Source organism: Stegodyphus dumicola, chromosome 5 (assembly GCF_044657685.1).
Source record: "Stegodyphus dumicola isolate Sdum_Otavi_A_Nest chromosome 5, ASM4465768v1".
NCBI lineage: Eukaryota > Metazoa > Arthropoda > Arachnida > Araneae > Eresidae > Stegodyphus > Stegodyphus dumicola.
This window is the reverse complement of record NC_140772.1, coordinates 49678074-49697708: the sequence shown is the minus strand read 5'-3', so window position 1 is coordinate 49697708 and position 19635 is coordinate 49678074. Positions and strand designations below refer to the sequence as shown.

Here is a 19635-nt window from a genome sequence, read left to right as displayed (position 1 = left end):
AGTGTTCTTACACAAACACTTTATGTTTTTGTTGCATGGAGGATATATTTCTTATTAAAAACATTAATGTTAAAGTAAGGGTTTTTTTTTTTTTTTTTTTTTTTTAACATTGCTAAACTCTTGGGCATAATAATATTTTTCATTCTCCCCCCCCCCTTACTAAGCTAAGTAAATTTGTAACCAAACAAATATTTTTCAATTAATATATTTTTTAGTAAGGAGTTGCTAAACTGAAATCTAATCACCTTAAGATTGAAATAAAACATGAAATTTAAAGAAAAATAGATTTCAGTTTATTTATGGCCTTTTTGTCATTAAATTAGATTGAAGTAATTTTCTAAATAATTGTTAATTTAGTACATTTTGGACGGAATTTACCATTACCCATAAAATAGAGCATAAATTATAAACCAGATTTATTTATTTCAGCTTTAATCTTAAATTGTGTTTGTATTACAACCTCCTGTGAATATTTTTGAATTATGTAAACGTTTTTCAAGAGAAGATTTTGAATCTGTAGCATTCATTACATAAAAACTTCAAATTTACACTTTAATTTATTTAAAATCATAATTTATTAAAAATTTTCTGTTTGCATTTTCTGTTATTTATGTATTACATGTTTGATATTTGTGTATTTAATATGCAAATGGCATTGTGATTTTTATATAAAACTTATAGCCTCAAATTGATTTTTAATTTTCTGTAGATTTTAAATCAGGAATAGAAAAAATTGCGGATAAGAATAATTTATCTCGGTAAGTATCACATTTGAAAATATTTCAGAATGATACTGCGATATATATGCATGTATGTCATTAAGAAAAAATTAGAAATTACTTTTTAAGCTTTAAATATTAGCAATTAGAAAAAGCTATTTAAATAAAGTTAAACTTAGCTTAGTTTTTTAGTAAACAATGTTGAATTAGTTAACGTTTTAGTAAATAATAACATAAAGCTTATATTTATAATTAGAGGTTAGCCTAAAAATGGCTGTTGCCGCCATTAAAAAAAAAGTATTTAGAGGTTGTAACAATACAAGAGAGGAAAGCTAGTAATTTCTAGCTCTTCTTATACAGTATGATGGATCAATTGACCATGTTATTTGTGAATTCATAAAAAGGTCATTGTCAGTAAAAGGAACTAAAAGAGGTCTTTAAGAATGAAAGAGAATTAGTTTTTTTTTTTTTTTTTCATTATGTTTTTTCTTTTTGGGTGTACTCCAACTACACGAATGAAAATCCCCCCCTCGTCCTGCTATAGTCCAACTGCGTCAATCAAAATTTCTTCCCCCCCTTTGCCTACATGATTACAATTTACTTTCTGAAGCCAATTGTAGCCAAGAGAAAAATAAAAATAAAGAAGTAGAATTACATATCACAATCACAAGAACAAGTAATATTAGCATTACAAACATCTTTCATTAATTACAATATTAGAGAAAAGAGTATTACAATAATATCATAAATCAAATCATTGTAAAGCATACCATTTATACTTTTTATAAATTACATCAATAATAGTCAAGATGTCTGAACTAGACTGGAAAATTTAATATTGTTCACTGGCGTGCAAAAGATTATTCTGTATCAAAGTGTTTTAAAGTGTGCTAGAAATATTTTTTGTTAATTGAAGTAGTCATGTAAGCTGAACACAGGTAAACATATTTCATGGAGCTCGTAATAATTTTTACTTACAATTTTCTCTTACTATTAAGTAGCTAACAGTTTCTCATCATCATACAGTATGACAATTCTCTCAATCAGACAGTATGACAGTTTCTCATCTTTTGTGAAAACCTGTAAAGTCAACCGAAAGCAAAATGTTTTTTCCAAAAAACAAAATAACACGACAAAAATGGAAGCATAAAATGCAGTAAGGGATTTTTCTCACTAATAGGGACATGCTAAATGGGTTTAAGTTACATAGATGATTAACACATATTTATAGACATAAAAAAAGCAGACAGGACATAAGAAATGCGACATGTTTTCCAGATATCAGATAACGAAATTTGAATCTTTTTAATCTTACATTTTATTAAGCATTTACAAAAGAGACTTCAGCCATCTGTTCAAATAAATTTCCAATTTTTGTTTAACTGTTATTCTTTACTTCCTTGCATGAGGTAAATACCATATTTCAACGAAAATATCCATTTTGACCGCTATCGAATGCAATTTAACGATGTTTTTGCGTGACATCTGTACGTAAGGACAGAATAAAAAGGATACTTTTTTCCCAAAACGAATTATAAAACTAATTTAAAATGGATTCAGAAGAGAATTTTTTCGTGGCCTCTGTACGTACATACGTACGTATGTACGAATGTATCTCGCGTAACTCAGAAAAGAGTAGCCTCAAAACGTTGAAATTTTGTATACTGCTATAGCATGTAGTTGTGCACCTCCCGTTTTGGTGGCAATCGGCCTCTACCCACTCTGTTACTCGGCTCATTGAGTTCAGTTTTTTTGTTCTTATATTTTGCTAAATTGTGCATTTTTTGCTTTAAAATGATTGAATTGTGATGTTCTTATCTTCTGGTTAAGTTTTTTATGCCTTTAGTTAACTTCCACGCAATGTTGAATTATCAAAAATTTAAATGTTGTTTAAGTGCGGCTAAGCCTAATTTTTTTTTAACCATAGCAGTAATATTTGTTTACATTTGAAACTTAGTAGAATAGTGGATTTGTTGCCAATCTATAGAAACTAAGCTTCACAACAACAAAGATAACATCTTCTTTTATTATTGCAAATGAAATCATGCTTAATTCATTTTGGAATTATCATTTAACTTATTAAATTATCCCATATATTTACTCAGCATAGCGTCCACAATAGATTCAGTTTCTAAGCCTTCAGTGTCTTTTTGCCCAGTGAGGCCAAAAGTAAACTTTCAGTTTTGTGCACCTAAAAATCTGCCTTCTTGCCCTCTAGTCGAATTGCTTGTTTTTGCGTAGAAACTCTAATTTTAACTGTAAAAATTGTTTTTATATTGTTTTAATTGTATTTATGTTTTATACTTTTCTGTATTTTTCAATTTTAAATAAAGATACTTTGAGGTTTCATATATCTTTGCCTTGTCGCGAAGTGAGAACTGAATTAATTGAATGAGAAATATATCTCTAATAAAATTCGATGGAATGAGTTGAAACGAAATGCAGAAAAAAATGCATATAATTTAATATTCTGTGTAAGGAAGTCATGTTTATATCAGATTTTTATATATTTATTTATTTTTATTTTCTTTATATTTATTCAAGTGTTGCCCTACAGCAGGCTGTTTCAAAAATGTAATTCTTGACTTTAGTTTGACTGAAATAAATTTCATATTATTCGTATTTTTTATTGCAGCTCTGAGAGCAACTGGAATCACAATGTGACAGACAATACTCTCAGCCATTCAGATGTTGGAAATCATATGCCAATTAGTATTAATAGGATGGAAGATATGTATGTTCCACCTAGACCACCTTTACCTCAAGGTATATCCCATCTAGTACTTTGTTTTTGTTACAGTTATTGTTATTCTCTAGTGACAATAATTGTATGATTTTCAGACTTTAAAGCTTCATTCAGACAACGTTAATAATGTTTTGTGGTTTAAGGTGTAAAAATCATTTTAAGCCCATTCGCACCTGTTTGGTTTAAGCCAATCAGAAAAGGGAAAGTTGCGTTTGTATAAATGTATAGCTGACTCAGCGAAACCATCGACCAATGTTGGCATCGCTATGATTGGCAGTTCTTATACCAACTTGGCATAAAGTTAAAAATTAGAACTTTAAGACAAAGTCCGTAAATCTTAGCAACGAAGTTCGGCTTAAACCACTAATGATAATCAAGCTAGCTTCTGAATGAAGCTTTATTCTTCTGTTACAGCTCTAGTTTCTATCATTCATCTCTTTTTTTCTTATTGATATTATCTATTAAATCTGTGCACTTTTCTTTCAAATTTAGATGGAAGACATGATAATTATGAACAAGGATTTCACAGGGCTTCTTCACCGTAAGTTCATATAGTTTAAACTCTCTATACCAGAATAATTAATAATTGTTAAAATATGTGTTATTTCAATGGTTTATTAAATCACGTTTAAATGAAAATGAAAATTTACTTCAGTGTTCATTTACAATACTTACAAGGAATAATATTAGAAAATGAAATGGGAAGAAGGGGCTCCTAAATTGTGCTTATGAGATCTGTAATATATATCAGACAGTTTTAATTAATTGATAGCAGTTGAGACAATAATGAAATATTTCAGTTACATTTAAGCACTATATATTTTCCTTACATTTAGTGATTGATATATAGGCAGAAATGCAATGAAATTATTATAGACTTTTCAGCTTTTGGAATTCTTTGATATGTTCTGTATAAAAAGTTACTTTTTTAAAAATTACTTTTCTCATATTTTATATTAAGCTTAATAAGAAATAAAAATGCTAATTTTATTTTCATAAACTATTTATTTAAATATTTTTCAATAAATTTGAATTAGAACTAAATATAGTATTATGCGTGCATTTTGAAATATGTTACAAATATATCATTTGCCTTCTTTTCAATCTTTTAGACCAGATCCTCGATTCATATCATTCCAGAAAGATGGCACAGTTGGTATTCGCCTTACTGGTGGCAATGAAGTTGGGATTTTCGTAACTGGTGTTCAGCCTGGTACATCTGCCTATTTACAAGGTCTGCAGGCAGGTGACAAGATATTAAAGGTAAATTCAGATCACTTACTATATCCTTTTTATCAGAAACTTCAGTTTGGAGACTTTTGTAATGAAAATACTTAACATTTTTATCTACTTTTTTCTAAGGTGAATGACATTGATATGCGAGGTTTTACCAAAGAAGAAGCTGTTGCATTACTTGTTGGTATTCAGGATCAAGTTAATTTAATAGTTCAGTACAGAAAAGATGGTAAATGGCCACATTATTTCAGCAACATTTACATTTATGACATTAGTAAATAATAATTGATATAAAAATTATTTTGGATATTTGCATCTTATATCTTAATTAATGAGTTTCTAATCTCATCACAATTTTATAGAATATGAAGATGTAATAAATAATCAAAAGGGAGATTCTTTTTATATCAGGTGAGTCGTTATTGAAGAAATAAATGTAACTAGTATACTTTTCTCTATTAATAATTTTTATTTTGTATTATGTAACTTTAATTGTTGCTATCATAATCATCTTTGTGATAAGTCTTATTAAGTATATTTTACTTGATAGCCAAAATTTCTTTTATTTATTCTTCACATAGATATTAGAATTAAATTTATTGAAGGAAGTATTATAATTTTATAAAATACTTTTTGAATTTTTATAAAATCTGTTTATTTTTTGAATTGTTTTTAATAAATTCTTTTTTTATGAATATTAGTTTTAATTTTTATTAGACTCGGTAATTTTTTTAATATATTTATTTTTGTATATATTTAATTATAAACTTTTTTTAGTAATTTCATCATAGTTAATTAGAATTATTATTATTTCACTGTTTGTGTATATTGATTCCTTTAAGCAATTACCTGGCATTATATATGTTAGTATGATGTTCTGAAGTGTGAAATGTTTAGTTAAAACCTAATTAACTTTTAATTTAATGTTTATATGAACTTTTTAAGGGATCACATCACAGGAATGGCCAGGCATATACAGGTGCCATATTTTCATGCAAGTTGACCGCTGTTCGAAAACACAGAAAGCTTCGTAACGTGGCGGCATAAGGAAGAGTGCACAAATCGAAGATCTGTTTCTCGCTTGAAACAAGTCTGTTTCAGTTATTGATTAATGAATTAAGCAGGGGATGAAATCAATCTTTGGAACCTTCATGAAAAGCGGAGATTTTGCGTAATCGTGCTTGCACGCTTATGAAAAATGCTGAATTGTTGAAAATTTTTCCGCAGCTCTATAAAAAGCACTAAAGTGGCCGCGCCTTTATGAATTCATCACCTTTTCTTCAAACAGAACAATTTCTCAGGCTGTGTGTCACGAAAGAGTTTGGGTATTTCAATAAATTAGACTTTATTTTTACCAAAATGACAAACTGCTATGCACATAAGGGGATGAAAAGGATATATATATTTCTTTTTAATGACTTTTCTTTTTTGGATTTTGAATACAACTTGAAAGCTGCTTTTAAATTCAGGCGACCATTTTTCGGACCAATGTGTTATTTCATAAAACAAAATATAACATGTAGCTTTTCAGTCAATATGACGAATGTCGCTGGCTAAACATTATTGCACGTCCTATGTTACCACAATGTGTGCAAACTATTTGTAAAAACTTAAATTTCCGTTAAAAAAAGAGAGGTTGTTGACAGGCGCATTACATTATCGGGAAACATAACGTTCTTATTTAATGCAGACTATTGGAGACGGCCTGATATTTCTCTACTTTCTTCTCGTAATGATCTCTTTGTATTCTTGTATTCTCATGCTTCAGAATTTGCATCCTCTGGAATAAATAATCTTGGTGAAATAAACTATGCCCCTGATGTCGACACTTTTTCTATAACCCCCTTTTTCATTTTCTTTTTTACTTAAATATTTGCAGTATTGAGTACAAAGAAACGGCTCATCTGGCTTGATATTCCATATTCACAATTCCTTTCAATTTACATCCTTATCTTGCTTACATACTCAAATGCTCGTGTTTTCTTCTGCATCGCAGTACCGGATCTAGCGGGGTGCAAGCCGGGGTTCTTGCCCCGGGCGGCAACTTTTGTGAGCGGCAAATTCAAATATAACTTTAGATCGTATTTGGTATGTTGTTAGCTAAAACAGCTCTCTAATTTTAGTACAATGTCAATACACTGAAGTGCCACTGAATTAGGGATAGACATGGCTATGCAAATTTTATAGCGCTCTGCGGCATCTGTGCTCACGTAAGGAAGTTGTGGTATATGTACATACAGCTAGTACTATGGTTGTTGTTAATCATTTGTTTCAATTATCAGGATGGGTAAAACTTCTGATTTAGACAGCTTTAATCTCGGACAGATAGTAGGCACTCCACGCATGGGCCATTCAATTTCCAAAATCCTCAGCGGGCTAGGATTTTCAAGGTCGACAGTGTCAAGAGTATACCGAGAATATTCGGATGCTCGGATAAAGAACTAGCGATCGGGCAAATTGCAAAGGACAATTAGCCTAGAACAAGCGTGGTGTGAGACGGCTTAAAAGGATCGTGCAACGCTCGCTTCACCATATGGGCTTCGTAAGCCATACACCCACGTGAGTACCTTTGCTGAATGCATGCCATCGAGCTGCACTTCTTGCCTGGGCAAGAGAATACAGAGAATAGACTCTCTAGTGGACTTGAAATAAGTAGCAAGGAGTGATGAGTCTCGATTCCGACTAATTAACCGACTGATGGGAGGCTGAGAATATGGTGTCAGACTCATGAAGCCATGAATCCTGTATGGCAAATTGGAATTGTACATGGCCATGGTGGCGTAATCATGGTGTGGGATGTTTTCTCTTGGCAGTGTTTGGGATCTTTGGTATTAGTAGCAACCTCCCTCAATATGATTCGGTACGTAGAGTTGCTGGGCGATCATCTCCATCCATTTATATTGTCCTGTCATTCACACGGAAATGGAGTATCCCAGCAAGATAAGTGCACCTCTCCCAAGTCCCAGTTGGCTACTGCCTGGTTGGATGAGCATTCTTCTGACTTCTGTCGTAAATTGGCTACATAAGAGCCCTGACTTAAGTTCTACTGAGCATCTTTCGGATGTTTTGGACAAAAGTTTGTAACCTCATCACACAACACTAGCGACTCTTCCTAAATTATAGACAGCTCTATCTTATGTTTGGCAAGCCATTCTCGTAGAATGCGAGCCCACCAGCGGCCGAGCGGTAAAATCGCTGAACACTGGTAGTTCGGTCCGAGGTTCGAATCCCGCGAACGGGCTGGCTGCATGGGCGTTTTCGTGGTTTTCCCCATGTGTAACGTGTATACGAGCCAGTTTCCCTTAGAAAGTCCTCCACGAAAGGCATCCCTCCCCTTAGGCAGATAGCCCTAGTGTGCTTTGCCGTATTCTCAATACACACACCATTCTCGTAGAATGCCTCCAGAAACTTATTGAATCTATGCTTCGTCGTTTGGCAGCCATTATAAAGGCCAGAGGAGGCCCAACTCGTTATTGACTACCTATCCCTAATTCAGTGGCACTTCAGTGTAGTTTTAAGGCCAAGTTTAAAAAAACCTCTTTTAAGAAGATTTCTAATTAAATACTAAAAACCCTTTTAAGGGAACATGTGTTAAAATAAAGTTAAGTACAGCCGATTACAGCTATAAATATAAGATCAGAAAGAGGCCAATAGAGGGACTCCTGACATCATTGATAGAATCAGACTGACCCTATCAGTAACGTCTGGATTCCCTCTATCGTTTCCTGTCTGGGTGGGGTGTATTCAAATGAGAAAAAAATGAGAAACAGAACGATAGCTTGTTGAAGAATTCGCCTGGTTTCCATAGCAACGTCTGCTGGGAAATGGAGAAGTAACTTTTTTTAAAGAGCTAACCAAAAAAATTAACCTTGGGCCATCCTGGACAAATTGAATAATTCCAATTAATATTCGAGTTGTTCCATTTGTCCAGAACACCGTCATTATATCTTCAAGATGAAGCAAGGCATTTAGATTTTTTTGCAGCCAGTCGCATCTTAGGTTTGATCTTTGGTTTTACTCGGAACAGTGGAGTGCATTTTAAATTTTAAAGCTAAATTTATTATTTTCATGCTTTTTTTTTTCAAGTTTTCAGGTCTCTTCTGTACTCTTTTTTTCGTTTTTTTTTTTTTTTTTTTTTCTTAAATATGCTTGCTTTCAATAGTCAGCACTATATTTAACGAGAAGCGCGCATTTATTTAGGACTGTTGAGTGTAATTACGTCAATTCTTAGTTATTCTTATTAAGGCAATTCATAGTGTATTTCATTTAGATTAAAACAAACCATCTGCGCGCCGAAGAAGAGAAAAGCGGAATATAGGAAACGAGCCAAAGATAAGGCCAAGCAGAGAAAACAAATTTCAGCTAAGATGAAAAAATAACTTTGCATCTAATAAGTAAACCGTCAGACCCTGCCGCAATTGCAATTATGCTGGGATTCTAGAGGGTATTAATATTTCTTGCAATCGGCGCGGCAAAACATGACTGCATATATCATCCTCAAACAATCTACAAGTCAGCATTTGGAAAGAACAACCTCCTTCATCGACATCAAACGAATAGCTGGAGGACATGAAACCATGATATAAAGATCTCTTCATTTAGATGGGGGCGGGCAGCAGAACGGCGAAAAACTAAACATTTTTGATTTTTTGGATTCATGCAGTTGGCTGTCATAGAAAAAAAAAAAAAAAAAAAAAAAAATGAACGATCACCAACAATCTTTCTTAAGCAGTCAGTCAGTAAGTATTATTAGCCAGTAAATATCCGGTAAAACTTAAACCTCAGTACCATTGAATGTGATGGCAGACATTTGACATGTAATACAGAACATTAGTAAATAATGAAAAGCTTAGAAGGTCTTGGTTTACATATTCTAAAAACAAGAATCCAATTTTTGGTACACCCTGCGAGATTTATCAGAAACATGGTGCTGCCGCTACACCATACTACAGGATTCGATTCATTAATTGGAAAAATTTTTAGCAAGATTAACTGAGCATGAAGGGTCTGGAATCCACAGAGGTGCATGATTAAGTGCAAAATTCAAGTACAGCAAATGAAATTGTGACCACGACACTGAGCGACTCATTCACACGGAGAAAGAAAAATGGAGAAAAATTCTACATAATTATGAATGCGGTACTGTATCTTTCAACAAACTATCGTTCTTTTTTTGGGTCTGATGAAATCCCAAGTAGCCTGTTCACAAAGTGTCCTCGACCTAACGATGGAAATTTTCTAAATTTAAAATCTCTTCGCTTGCCAAACATAATTCAACTCTTAAGTACCAGTCTTAATTTAAGACATATGATTTCATAGAAGTTGGTGGAAAGATGGGGAAATGTTTTACTGAACGCATTGTAGAAAATTAGTGTCTTAATTGACACTTGATGGTTTAAACATTGGAAAATGTCAGTGTCAGTCTTACGACAACGGGTCTAATATGGCTGGCATTTCTAAAACAGTAGAAGCTAGAATTACAGAAATGAATAACCTGGAGGAATTTGTGCCCTGTTTGGCTCACTCCTCGTATCTGGTCGGTGTGCATTCTTCTCCTTCGTGCCCGAAAGCTGTTAATCTGTTTGGAATTACTCAGAAAATACTTCGCTCTTTTGTGGATGCACTACTCGATGGTATATTATGAAAAAATGTACAAAATACAACTTTAAAGGAAGCAGCCAGACGAGATGGTCGGCAAAATATGTGGCTGTGAAAGACCTTCTAATGAATTTACCGGAAGTATAAAATATTTAAAAGAAATTAAAGATATTTCTCTTGATGCGGAATCAAAGCACGAGGTAGGACATCTGGTAAATGCTGTGAAAAATTTTGAATTTACTATCAACCTGAAAATTCGAGCTAATATTTTTTCAGAATTCAATCGAGCAAATATAGAAATTCAAAAAGAATTCCTCTTGCGCGTTCTGTCTAGTTAACGAAAGAACTGACCAAAACTGAGGAATTATAAGAAATGAGAGAAAATTTATATGGAATATTGGATACAAGAGTCTAAAACAGTAGCCGAAAAAATTGCAGTTGAGTCTATTCTGACAAAGAAAGAATTCCAAACACAAAAAGCAATCTGATGAACTGTTTGAGGCTGAATCACGAACACTTCAACCTGTTCAGATCGAAGTTTCAGCAAATTAAAATTATCTACGATCATTGGTGAGCCAGGAGCGTTTATTAAGTCTCGCGATTCTGATATCCGAAAATCAAACCGCTGATCAAATTATGACGATTCCATGCACTTTAGTTGCAGAACAAAAGGCTTACAGAGTAAAATTTTAATTTTCGTTACTAATTCCGTGATATTTAATAGCGTTAAGGCAGGTAAAAACTTAAAATTACTTATGATATAGGAAGTATGAAAAACAAGACAGGAAGCACGAATATTCTCAGTAATAGCCCATATTTTGTATGCAGTGGTCTTATTAGGCTGCGTTCAGATGACGACGTAAGGCGTAGTCATAAGGGCATAAAATACGGGAATTCCGTTCACACTTGCGAGAATGGGGTGTAAGCCGTGGCCAGTGAGAGAGGCTAAATTTGCGCATGTGTGGATGTGTCTACAACTTTCCCCCGCTGTTCTCCTGCTTGATTGATTTCCCGCGTTCTCTCTGCTTGTTTTATGACAGCGAAATCTTTTGTAGAACGCCGCTTCATTTTAGCTTCCCTCTGATTGGTTGACGCTTATTCCAAACTCGGCGTAAAGTTGAAAACTTTGAACCCTATGCCACGAGCACTAAACCAGATTTTGTGACGTAGGACAGACTGATTGCCGTGGCAACGGAGCTTGGCTTTAACCACTTATGCCCTTTACGCCCCGTCTGAACGAAGCTTTAGTGGCTGAGCAATAAAAGCATCTGAGCACTAGTAGTTCGGTCCGAGGGTCAAATATATGTGAACGTGCTGAATGTATGAGCATTTCCGTGAATTTCCCCGTGTGTAACATAGAGAAGAGCCAGTTTCCCTTACAATTTTTTTTCCACGGGGCATTCCTCGTTCTCCATGCAGTGCCTAATGGCGAAACACATAATATATAATCAGACAAATCCGCTGAATACTGGTAGTTCAATTTTGCCTGGTTTCAAACCCAGGAGAACGGGCTGGCTGCATGGTTTGTTTTCGTGGATTTCCTCATGTATAATGTGAATACGAGCCAGCTTCCTTTAAAAAGTTCCTACACGAAAGCACCTCTCCTCTAAGCAGATAGCCATCCTGTTTTTGCTATATTCATATAATCTAACCTAACCTAATTTAACCATGCAATAATACGGAATAGTGAGAAGCTTAGGAGATGCCGTTCTCCCTAGAGCGGAAAAACGAATGGTGGTGAGGACTGGAGGATTAGTTAGGCTTAGGATTGAATCCGAAAGTAAGCTCACCAGAAAGGCGATCCTCATAGAAGGGGACGATTTTCTAATTATGTAGCTCTTTGGTACGTATTTTTCCTTTATTGAAAAAAAAAAAAAAAAAAAAAAAACGTAAAGAATTTAGTATAAAATGGAGCTTAGGTTTTTTTACCTTAAACCCTATCTATTTCTGTATTTACTTAACAAATTAAAACTTGTTAGAGAAACTTGAAAGATGATGGGGAGGGCGGCAGTTTTAGCTTTTGCCCCACATCAGAAAAATCAAAGATCCGGCACTGCTGCATCGTTATACCAGTTTCGCATTTTTTATAAAGGTGCAGGCAACTTTGTGACAATTTAGCGTTACTTCATTCTCTGCTTAATTAATTAATCAGTAACTGAAATGAAAATCAGATTTGTGTTAAGGTACACACCTTTCTGAAAATTGGGAGTTTGCGGAGACCTTTATAAGATGCCAAAGATTTATTTCATCCCCTGTTTAATTAATTAATCAGCAATTGAAACGAAAATTGGATTTAGGTAAAAGTACCTTTATGAAGAACATCTGATTGTCATAAGAATGCAAATAATCATTTTCAAGTGAGAAACTGATCTTCAGTTTGTGCATGCTTCCTTAGCGACTATGAAGATTTCTGTCTTTTCGAACAGCGGTCTACTGGTGTCTTTCTGTTTCAGCGATTTCTGTTTCCGCTGTTGTCAAAAACGTTCCTGTTTCCGCAAAATCATCAATCTTCATTACCTCTCTTCTTAAAGGGGTTACATAGCGAGAGGCCGAGTGGACCTTGGCCTCTCCCGAAATGTAGGATAGCAAAAGATTTCAGATTTAGAAAAAATAATTTTTAAAACGAATAATCGAGAAATATTTACGATCTCAGATCTTTGCATGGATGAAGCTAATATTGTATTTAAAAGGAGAGAGAGATATTCAAACTCTGCGATGATTTTGGCAATGACCTAAAAGATCGTTTCCTAAATTAAAAATCAATATTCTTCCAAAATTCTGCATAACGCGAGTTATAATAATATTTTTCAGAACAAATATTCGTTCTAAAACAAAGTACTAAAATGACGTTCGTTCTTCTAAAACGACTTCTGCTTTGGTTTTAATTGCGCCTTTACAGTTTTTAACTCTTTCATTTATGCAAATCCAATAAACTACATTTTTTCTTATTTCTATTCCGAATTCGATAACGATAACCTTTATAAAGGGCTAAAGATTTTTTCCCTTTTAGTTTCAGTAATGTCTAAAACATCCATATTGATTAACATAAGATGTGAAAATAACTGCCAATATTGTAGCAGAATTATAAAAAATCTGATGTGTACACCACATGACTTCCTTGTACGGAATATTAAATTATACGCATTTTTTCTTGCATTTTATTTAAACTTATTAGATTGAATTAAACCTACTTCGCCGACAGCGCATAAACCACAATAGAATAAATGCATTCTTTAAAATTCACTTTGTTTACCATAGTGACACTCCGGCGCTAGGTTTACTTAACAGTATTATATTACATTCATATTATAACTCAGAATGCACAAAATGTATATCATTTAAAGAATTATCTAATCGTTGCCATATGTTCTATTCAAATACTATAATAAAGCTAGAACTATGTATAAAAGAAATTAAGCAAATAAAACAAAAAAGAAACAGTTTTTCACAGACGATTGAGTATTTCTCATTTAATTAATTCAGTTCTTACTTCGCGAGAAGGCAAAAATACATAAGAACTCAAAATATCTTTATTAAAAATTACGAATTAAATCTCAAACGCTTATTTCCTCGAAAAAATTCCAGAAAGAATTAAGCATGATTTAATTGGCAATAATAAATGAATGCGTTATCTTTGTTGTTGCGAAGCTAAGTTTCTCTATATTGGCAACAAATCCACTAGTCTCCTGTTTCAAATGTAAACATCAATGGCCACCATTAAAACAGGCTTAGCGGCAATTAAACAACTTTAAAATTGCTGATAATTCTAAAAATATTGCACACAGATTTACTAAAGGCATAAAATCCTTAACCGGAAGATAAAAACAATATAATTCAATCATTTTTAAAGAAAAAAAAAAATGTACAATTTACAAACATATAAGAGTAAAGAAACTGAGATCACTGAGCCGGGTAATAGAGTGGATATATATATAAATATATTTATATACGTTTGGTGCGGCCGATTGCAGCCAAAATACGAGGTGCACATCTACATGTTATAGCAGTCCTATATACAAAATTTCAACGTTCTGAGGCTACTTGTTTTTGAGTTATGCGAGATACGTACGTACGTACATACGTTCGTACAGACGCCACGAAAAATTCTCTTCAGAATTAATTTTAAAGCAGTTTTATAATTTTTTTGGAGGAAAAGAGTCTTTTATTCTGTCCTTACGTACAGATATCACGCAAAAACATCGTTAAATTGCATTCGATAGCGGTCAAAATGGATATTTTCGTTGAAATATGCTGCCTGAAACTTTTCGCTATTACAATACTTCCTATTTACTTCGTACAAAGAAGTAATAGAATGAAATTAATGATTTTGAGAGGAGCCTAAACTTAACGAAATTTAACTTCACAAAGAAACTGCTCAGCTCTTCTAAATGACTTATCTGACATCCCCTGCTGTGGGAGGGGGGATAAGCATTTAATTAAAAACTACTCAACTTTTAGGCTTAATATTAATTCACAGATAACTGCTTATTAAATGAGGAGCAATAGAAAGCTGTAAAGTACTTGATCCTCCTAAACAGATGACAAAATAGTAGTTAGTTGAAAACTGATATGGGCTCACTATGTATTCAGATTTAAATATGCCTATGACATGATGAGGTGAAAAACGAATCTTCTTCGAAATAAAGAAATAACATTTTTATCTGTTATGAATTCGAGTGAAATGCTTATTAATATCAGCTATTGACTGATAAATTGTTATTTTAATATATTATGTTTTAAAATATTTATAGAAAGTGCATAAACGCTCTGCAACAAAGTTATTTTATAAATCTCTCAATAAACTAATAAGGCTTTGATCTTTATTTATTTATTTTTTGATTAGTAATGAATTTGTTTATTTATTTAGTAATTTAGTTAGTAATGAAACAAATTATCTTGTTTATGTAATCAAAATGTAATTCTGCATATGGCTTCATGGGAAGAAAGTTTTGCTTTAAATAACATTGTGTACCAAGAAAGAATTAATCAGTATTGGATAGTAAAGAAATTAGCAACATTAATAGAAAAAAGTACAGTCAAAAGTCGTTAATTCGGACACCCATAATCCGGAATAATCTATAATCCGGACCTCAAAACTACAAACTTTCTGCGCATGCGTCTAGTTGACGCATGCGCGTAAGACCTTTACGGCTGCGAATTTGCGTGTGCGCGTGCGCAAAATACGCTTACGAATGCGCGTTTAATGTATAACGGACGGTATAAGCTAAGCTCTAATTATCTATTTCAGTTAATGTTGCAGATTGCGTTATTCCTTAATCTTCGAATTGGATCCGGCTTATTATTTTTCTCAGACTGTTAGAGCAATTTCATAAAAGTAAGCTTGAACTTTCGATTATGTCAAATAGAATTTCCGATTTATATTTACTAATATGTAACGGATCTACAAAGCGAAAGTATGTTTCGGAGTCCATTAAACAAAAAGTGGAATTGCTGTAAAAAATGGATAAAGGCATATCCTTTGTCTATCTAAACTTTAACGTTTGTTTATCTAAACTTTGTTTATCTTTAACGTCGCGGCGGGCGCGCGATGAATTGGAAGTTGATCTGTCAGCACTATCCTTATCTTCAGGGCAGATGTTTTTATTTTATTTGGCTTATAATTGCTTACTAAATGTAGTATTCATTTCGATATACTCCGTCTTTGATATGATTTAAATCAAATGCCTCGTCATTATAATTCGCTTCCGATAGCGAAGAAAGTGACAGAGGTTATTGAAAACGAAAAAATTTCGATTGACAAATTAGTCGGTATTCCCGACACAGCAATTATAGGACTTGAACAGCGGAACTTTGTAACTGAACAAGAAATTATGTATGTTTATAGAATTAAAGACAATTTATTATCACATAAAAAACGAAGCAACTTAAACAACTTACATTGAAAGAAATGTTTAAAAAAGTAAACAAATAAATATTAAGCTTTTTTTTTTTTTTTTTTTTTTTTTTTTTTTTTTTTTTTTTTTTTTTTGTAAATTTTGATACACTTTAGATCATAATTGTTCTTTATTTCGTAAATTACGGTTTCATATTTTTAATTTTATAATTTCTTCATGCCATTTTACCAGATTTAAACTGATGATCTATAATCCGGAAAAATCGATAATCCGGAATCGCCGAAGTCCCGACGAGTCCGGATTAACGACTTTTGACTGTATTTAGTAAAAGATTAAGATGTAAACCCAAAATGTTTAAAAATAAGTAATAATATTGAAAAAAAGCCATAATTATTTTAGTCAGTATTTTTATTTTTTCATCGAGTAAAGAAAACCTGTTCACTGTAGATAGTTAGATTTTATTTATTGTTCTATTGCAAATGTCTTATAAAATTCTGTTCTGAAAATATTATTTTTTTATCAGGCTTGAATAATTATAGTTTTCTACGTCTTAATCTTTTCCATATCAGTCATTAATAGTGATATTGTTTATTACATCATTCAATACAATGTGATGTGTTAATTATGTTCGCTCATAGTTTTTGAATAAGCAGTGACATTAAACTATATACTACTTTGCATTTATCAAATTTTTAAAGAGGTTTGTGAATGATATAGAGTCTAATCATAAAGTTTAGCTCAAAATGAAATTCACTTTAAAAATAAAAAAGTTAATAAAGTAAAATAAACGAAAACAAAAAACAAAAAAAAATCTAAAAGCATTTTCAGATTTTATATTATGCCCAAAGGAGCGTTTTATTCACGGGGGTTTCAAAAATGGATTTGAAAACTGATATAGACATTCATAGTCATACGACACAAAATACCGTTAGACATTGTAACTAACCAACATAATAGTACCAGTAACTACCAGTAAGAAAGTTACCAACATAATACCAGTAAGAAATGAAAAGAAACCTTGTGCATAAAGTATCTGTACTTGAAAATACATGTGCTGTTAATGTTAATGGAACGTTTTGAAATCTCTGAGTTTGTTACACAAAAATTTGTTTAAGTTTTACAAAAAATAAAATAAATAATAAAACAAATTTGAGTGATAAAAAATATTTGAGTGAAGCACTACGTTATTCAAAATTTGATGTCTGTAAGTACCGTTGTTTTTTCACAAAGCCAGAAACATACCTACATTCATTCAGATTCTTCATTATTTAATTTTATTAAATATAAAGCAGGGCTGTAATATTTGGTGGCAACAATTTGAAAAGTGAAATGCTGTTTTATAGTTAACCAAGGCAAAATGCCAAAATGAAATTATGAGCCCTTCTGGGCTAACACCCATTTGGGACTAAAAAAAGGGTTTGAAAGCAATTTTTTTCCCCTTCACAGAATTTATTTTAACCTCTCATTCTGTAAAAAGATTAATTATACTTGTAAGTCAAGTTGTACTCATACTTTAAAATCAAACCGTTATTATTATAAATCACATTTAACAAAATTATCCTAATTTTTGCACTGAAAATAATTTCGAGTAAAATGTGTATCACTTTAATCTCCTATTTATTAGGGAACAGCAATGAATGTTACTCAGAAAACTTGTGTTGAAATTAGTTCTCATTCTAAAAATAAGGCTATGTATCCTTCCCAAGTTCTTTGCAATATTTTTTTCTCACATTATTGAAAGAAAGATATTTCTGGTAACTTCATTATAATTATTTCTGACACTTGTTCTTATATCATCGAATATATTTTAAGTTATGCAAATTTATGCAGACGTAAGCTTAACCTAATTGTAATTAATACTAACTACCATGGAAAATCTGAGCAATTAATTTTTTTTAGAATAGTAAAAAATAATTTTTTTAGAAATAATTTTTTACTTTTCAGAATTGATAAATAGATATGAGGTATATAATAATAGTTTATCCATTATTTTTAGTGTGTTTACTTAAATTTTAACTCTTACAATATTTTTTTTTTTTTTTTTTTTTTGTTAACAGAACTCATTTTAGTCATGAAAGTAGTGGCAAAGGTGAGCTGAGTTTTCGCAAAGGTGAAGTGTTTCACGTAGTTGATACTCTATACAATGGAAATGCTGGTTCTTGGCTTGTATATCGACTAGGTAGAAATGGACAAGAAATACAAAGAGGAGTTATACCAAATAGTGCCAGGTGCATTTTTTATCCTTTAACAACTGTTAACCATAAGTATTTTTTCTCTTAATAGTATGTCTGAATTTATGAAATTATTTATTTGCCACAAATAATTTACTTATAAATTTAATTATTTTACATTTTTATAAAATATCCTGAAACAATAATGCAGAAAAATTATTGGAATTAATTATTGATTTTTCCCTTATACAACTAGGGGACGAGAAATAGCACATGCTCAACAGACTTCTTCTAAGAAGGACAGTGATAATGAAAGTCGTGGAAATTTTTTCCGCCGAAGAGCTCGCCGATCTAAATCACTGTGTAAAGATCATTGGGAAGATGTTGTTCTCGGTAAATTAATCAAAAATATGTTCTTTATCTGTAACAATGTTTTAGAGGCACTGTTATCTTTAACTGTAATGTGTTAATAATAGAAACATTTTATTAATTGTATTTTATACTGCTGTATATCGTGGTCCTTTCATCATATTTGACATTTCTCAAAGCTCTCAAATTCTCAAGTCATATTAGACAATAAACATTTTTGCAGGAATAAATTTTAATAAAAATGTTATATCATTAACTATAATGTGTAAGTAATAGTATTACTTTGTAAACATTTTTCATAGTGTATCATTCTACATAAACATAAAACTTTCAAAATGACAAAAAAAAAAAAAAAAAAAAAAAAAAAAAAAAATTATAGTAGCATATATTTAATTTCAGTACAAGATTTATTTAATTTTGAATATCAAATGTACAGCAAATATTTATTATTTCCTTTAAGTAAGTAATTTTATAATAATAATATTTGTGTTATCTTTTTATGCAACACTGAGATATAGTTTTTTTTTTACTTTCACAAGTCACAAATGAAGTGCTTCACTGTTTTAACCAATAAATAGGAAAGTCACCAAACCATTTTTATGCAGCTCATTAATTTTTGCAAAATAGCATGAATCAGTTTTTCTCATTAAAATATGCTACCAAGTCATTTGGAATTTGATATGCATATCATAATTCTTTGTTTTGGAAATGCAAATAGATAAACTATTAGTATTATATAATAATTTTATAATAGTCAGTCATTATTTATATATACTGATGGCCAATAAAATTGCTAAACACAAAAGGAAAGCAAATAGCAGAATTATTTATTGTATATATACAATATAATTGGGAGAAAGATTCAATTATGTAAATAATCAGGTGATTTGGAATATATACATATTGTACAAAATTCAGCACACAGCTATTGTTGCTGCCAT

The 19635-nt window shown here is 31.9% G+C and overlaps 1 protein-coding gene across 5 annotated transcripts in view; it reads left to right on the top strand.

The window, feature by feature from the left end:
* The window catches only part of LOC118190059 (tight junction protein 1-like), a 663736-nt gene that overhangs the window by 612465 nt on the left and 31636 nt on the right, over window positions 1-19635 (top strand). For all 5 annotated transcript variants that reach the window (XM_085816638.1, XM_085816637.1, XM_085816639.1 and 2 more), the window contains 8 exons: window positions 710-758; window positions 3355-3485; window positions 3958-4006; window positions 4578-4728; window positions 4828-4930; window positions 5064-5112; window positions 18212-18382; window positions 18582-18718. In XM_085816638.1, coding sequence (XP_085672764.1) covers window positions 710-758; window positions 3355-3485; window positions 3958-4006; window positions 4578-4728; window positions 4828-4930; window positions 5064-5112; window positions 18212-18382; window positions 18582-18718 — 840 coding nt within the window. The remainder of the gene's footprint in view (window positions 1-709; window positions 759-3354; window positions 3486-3957; window positions 4007-4577; window positions 4729-4827; window positions 4931-5063; window positions 5113-18211; window positions 18383-18581; window positions 18719-19635) is intronic.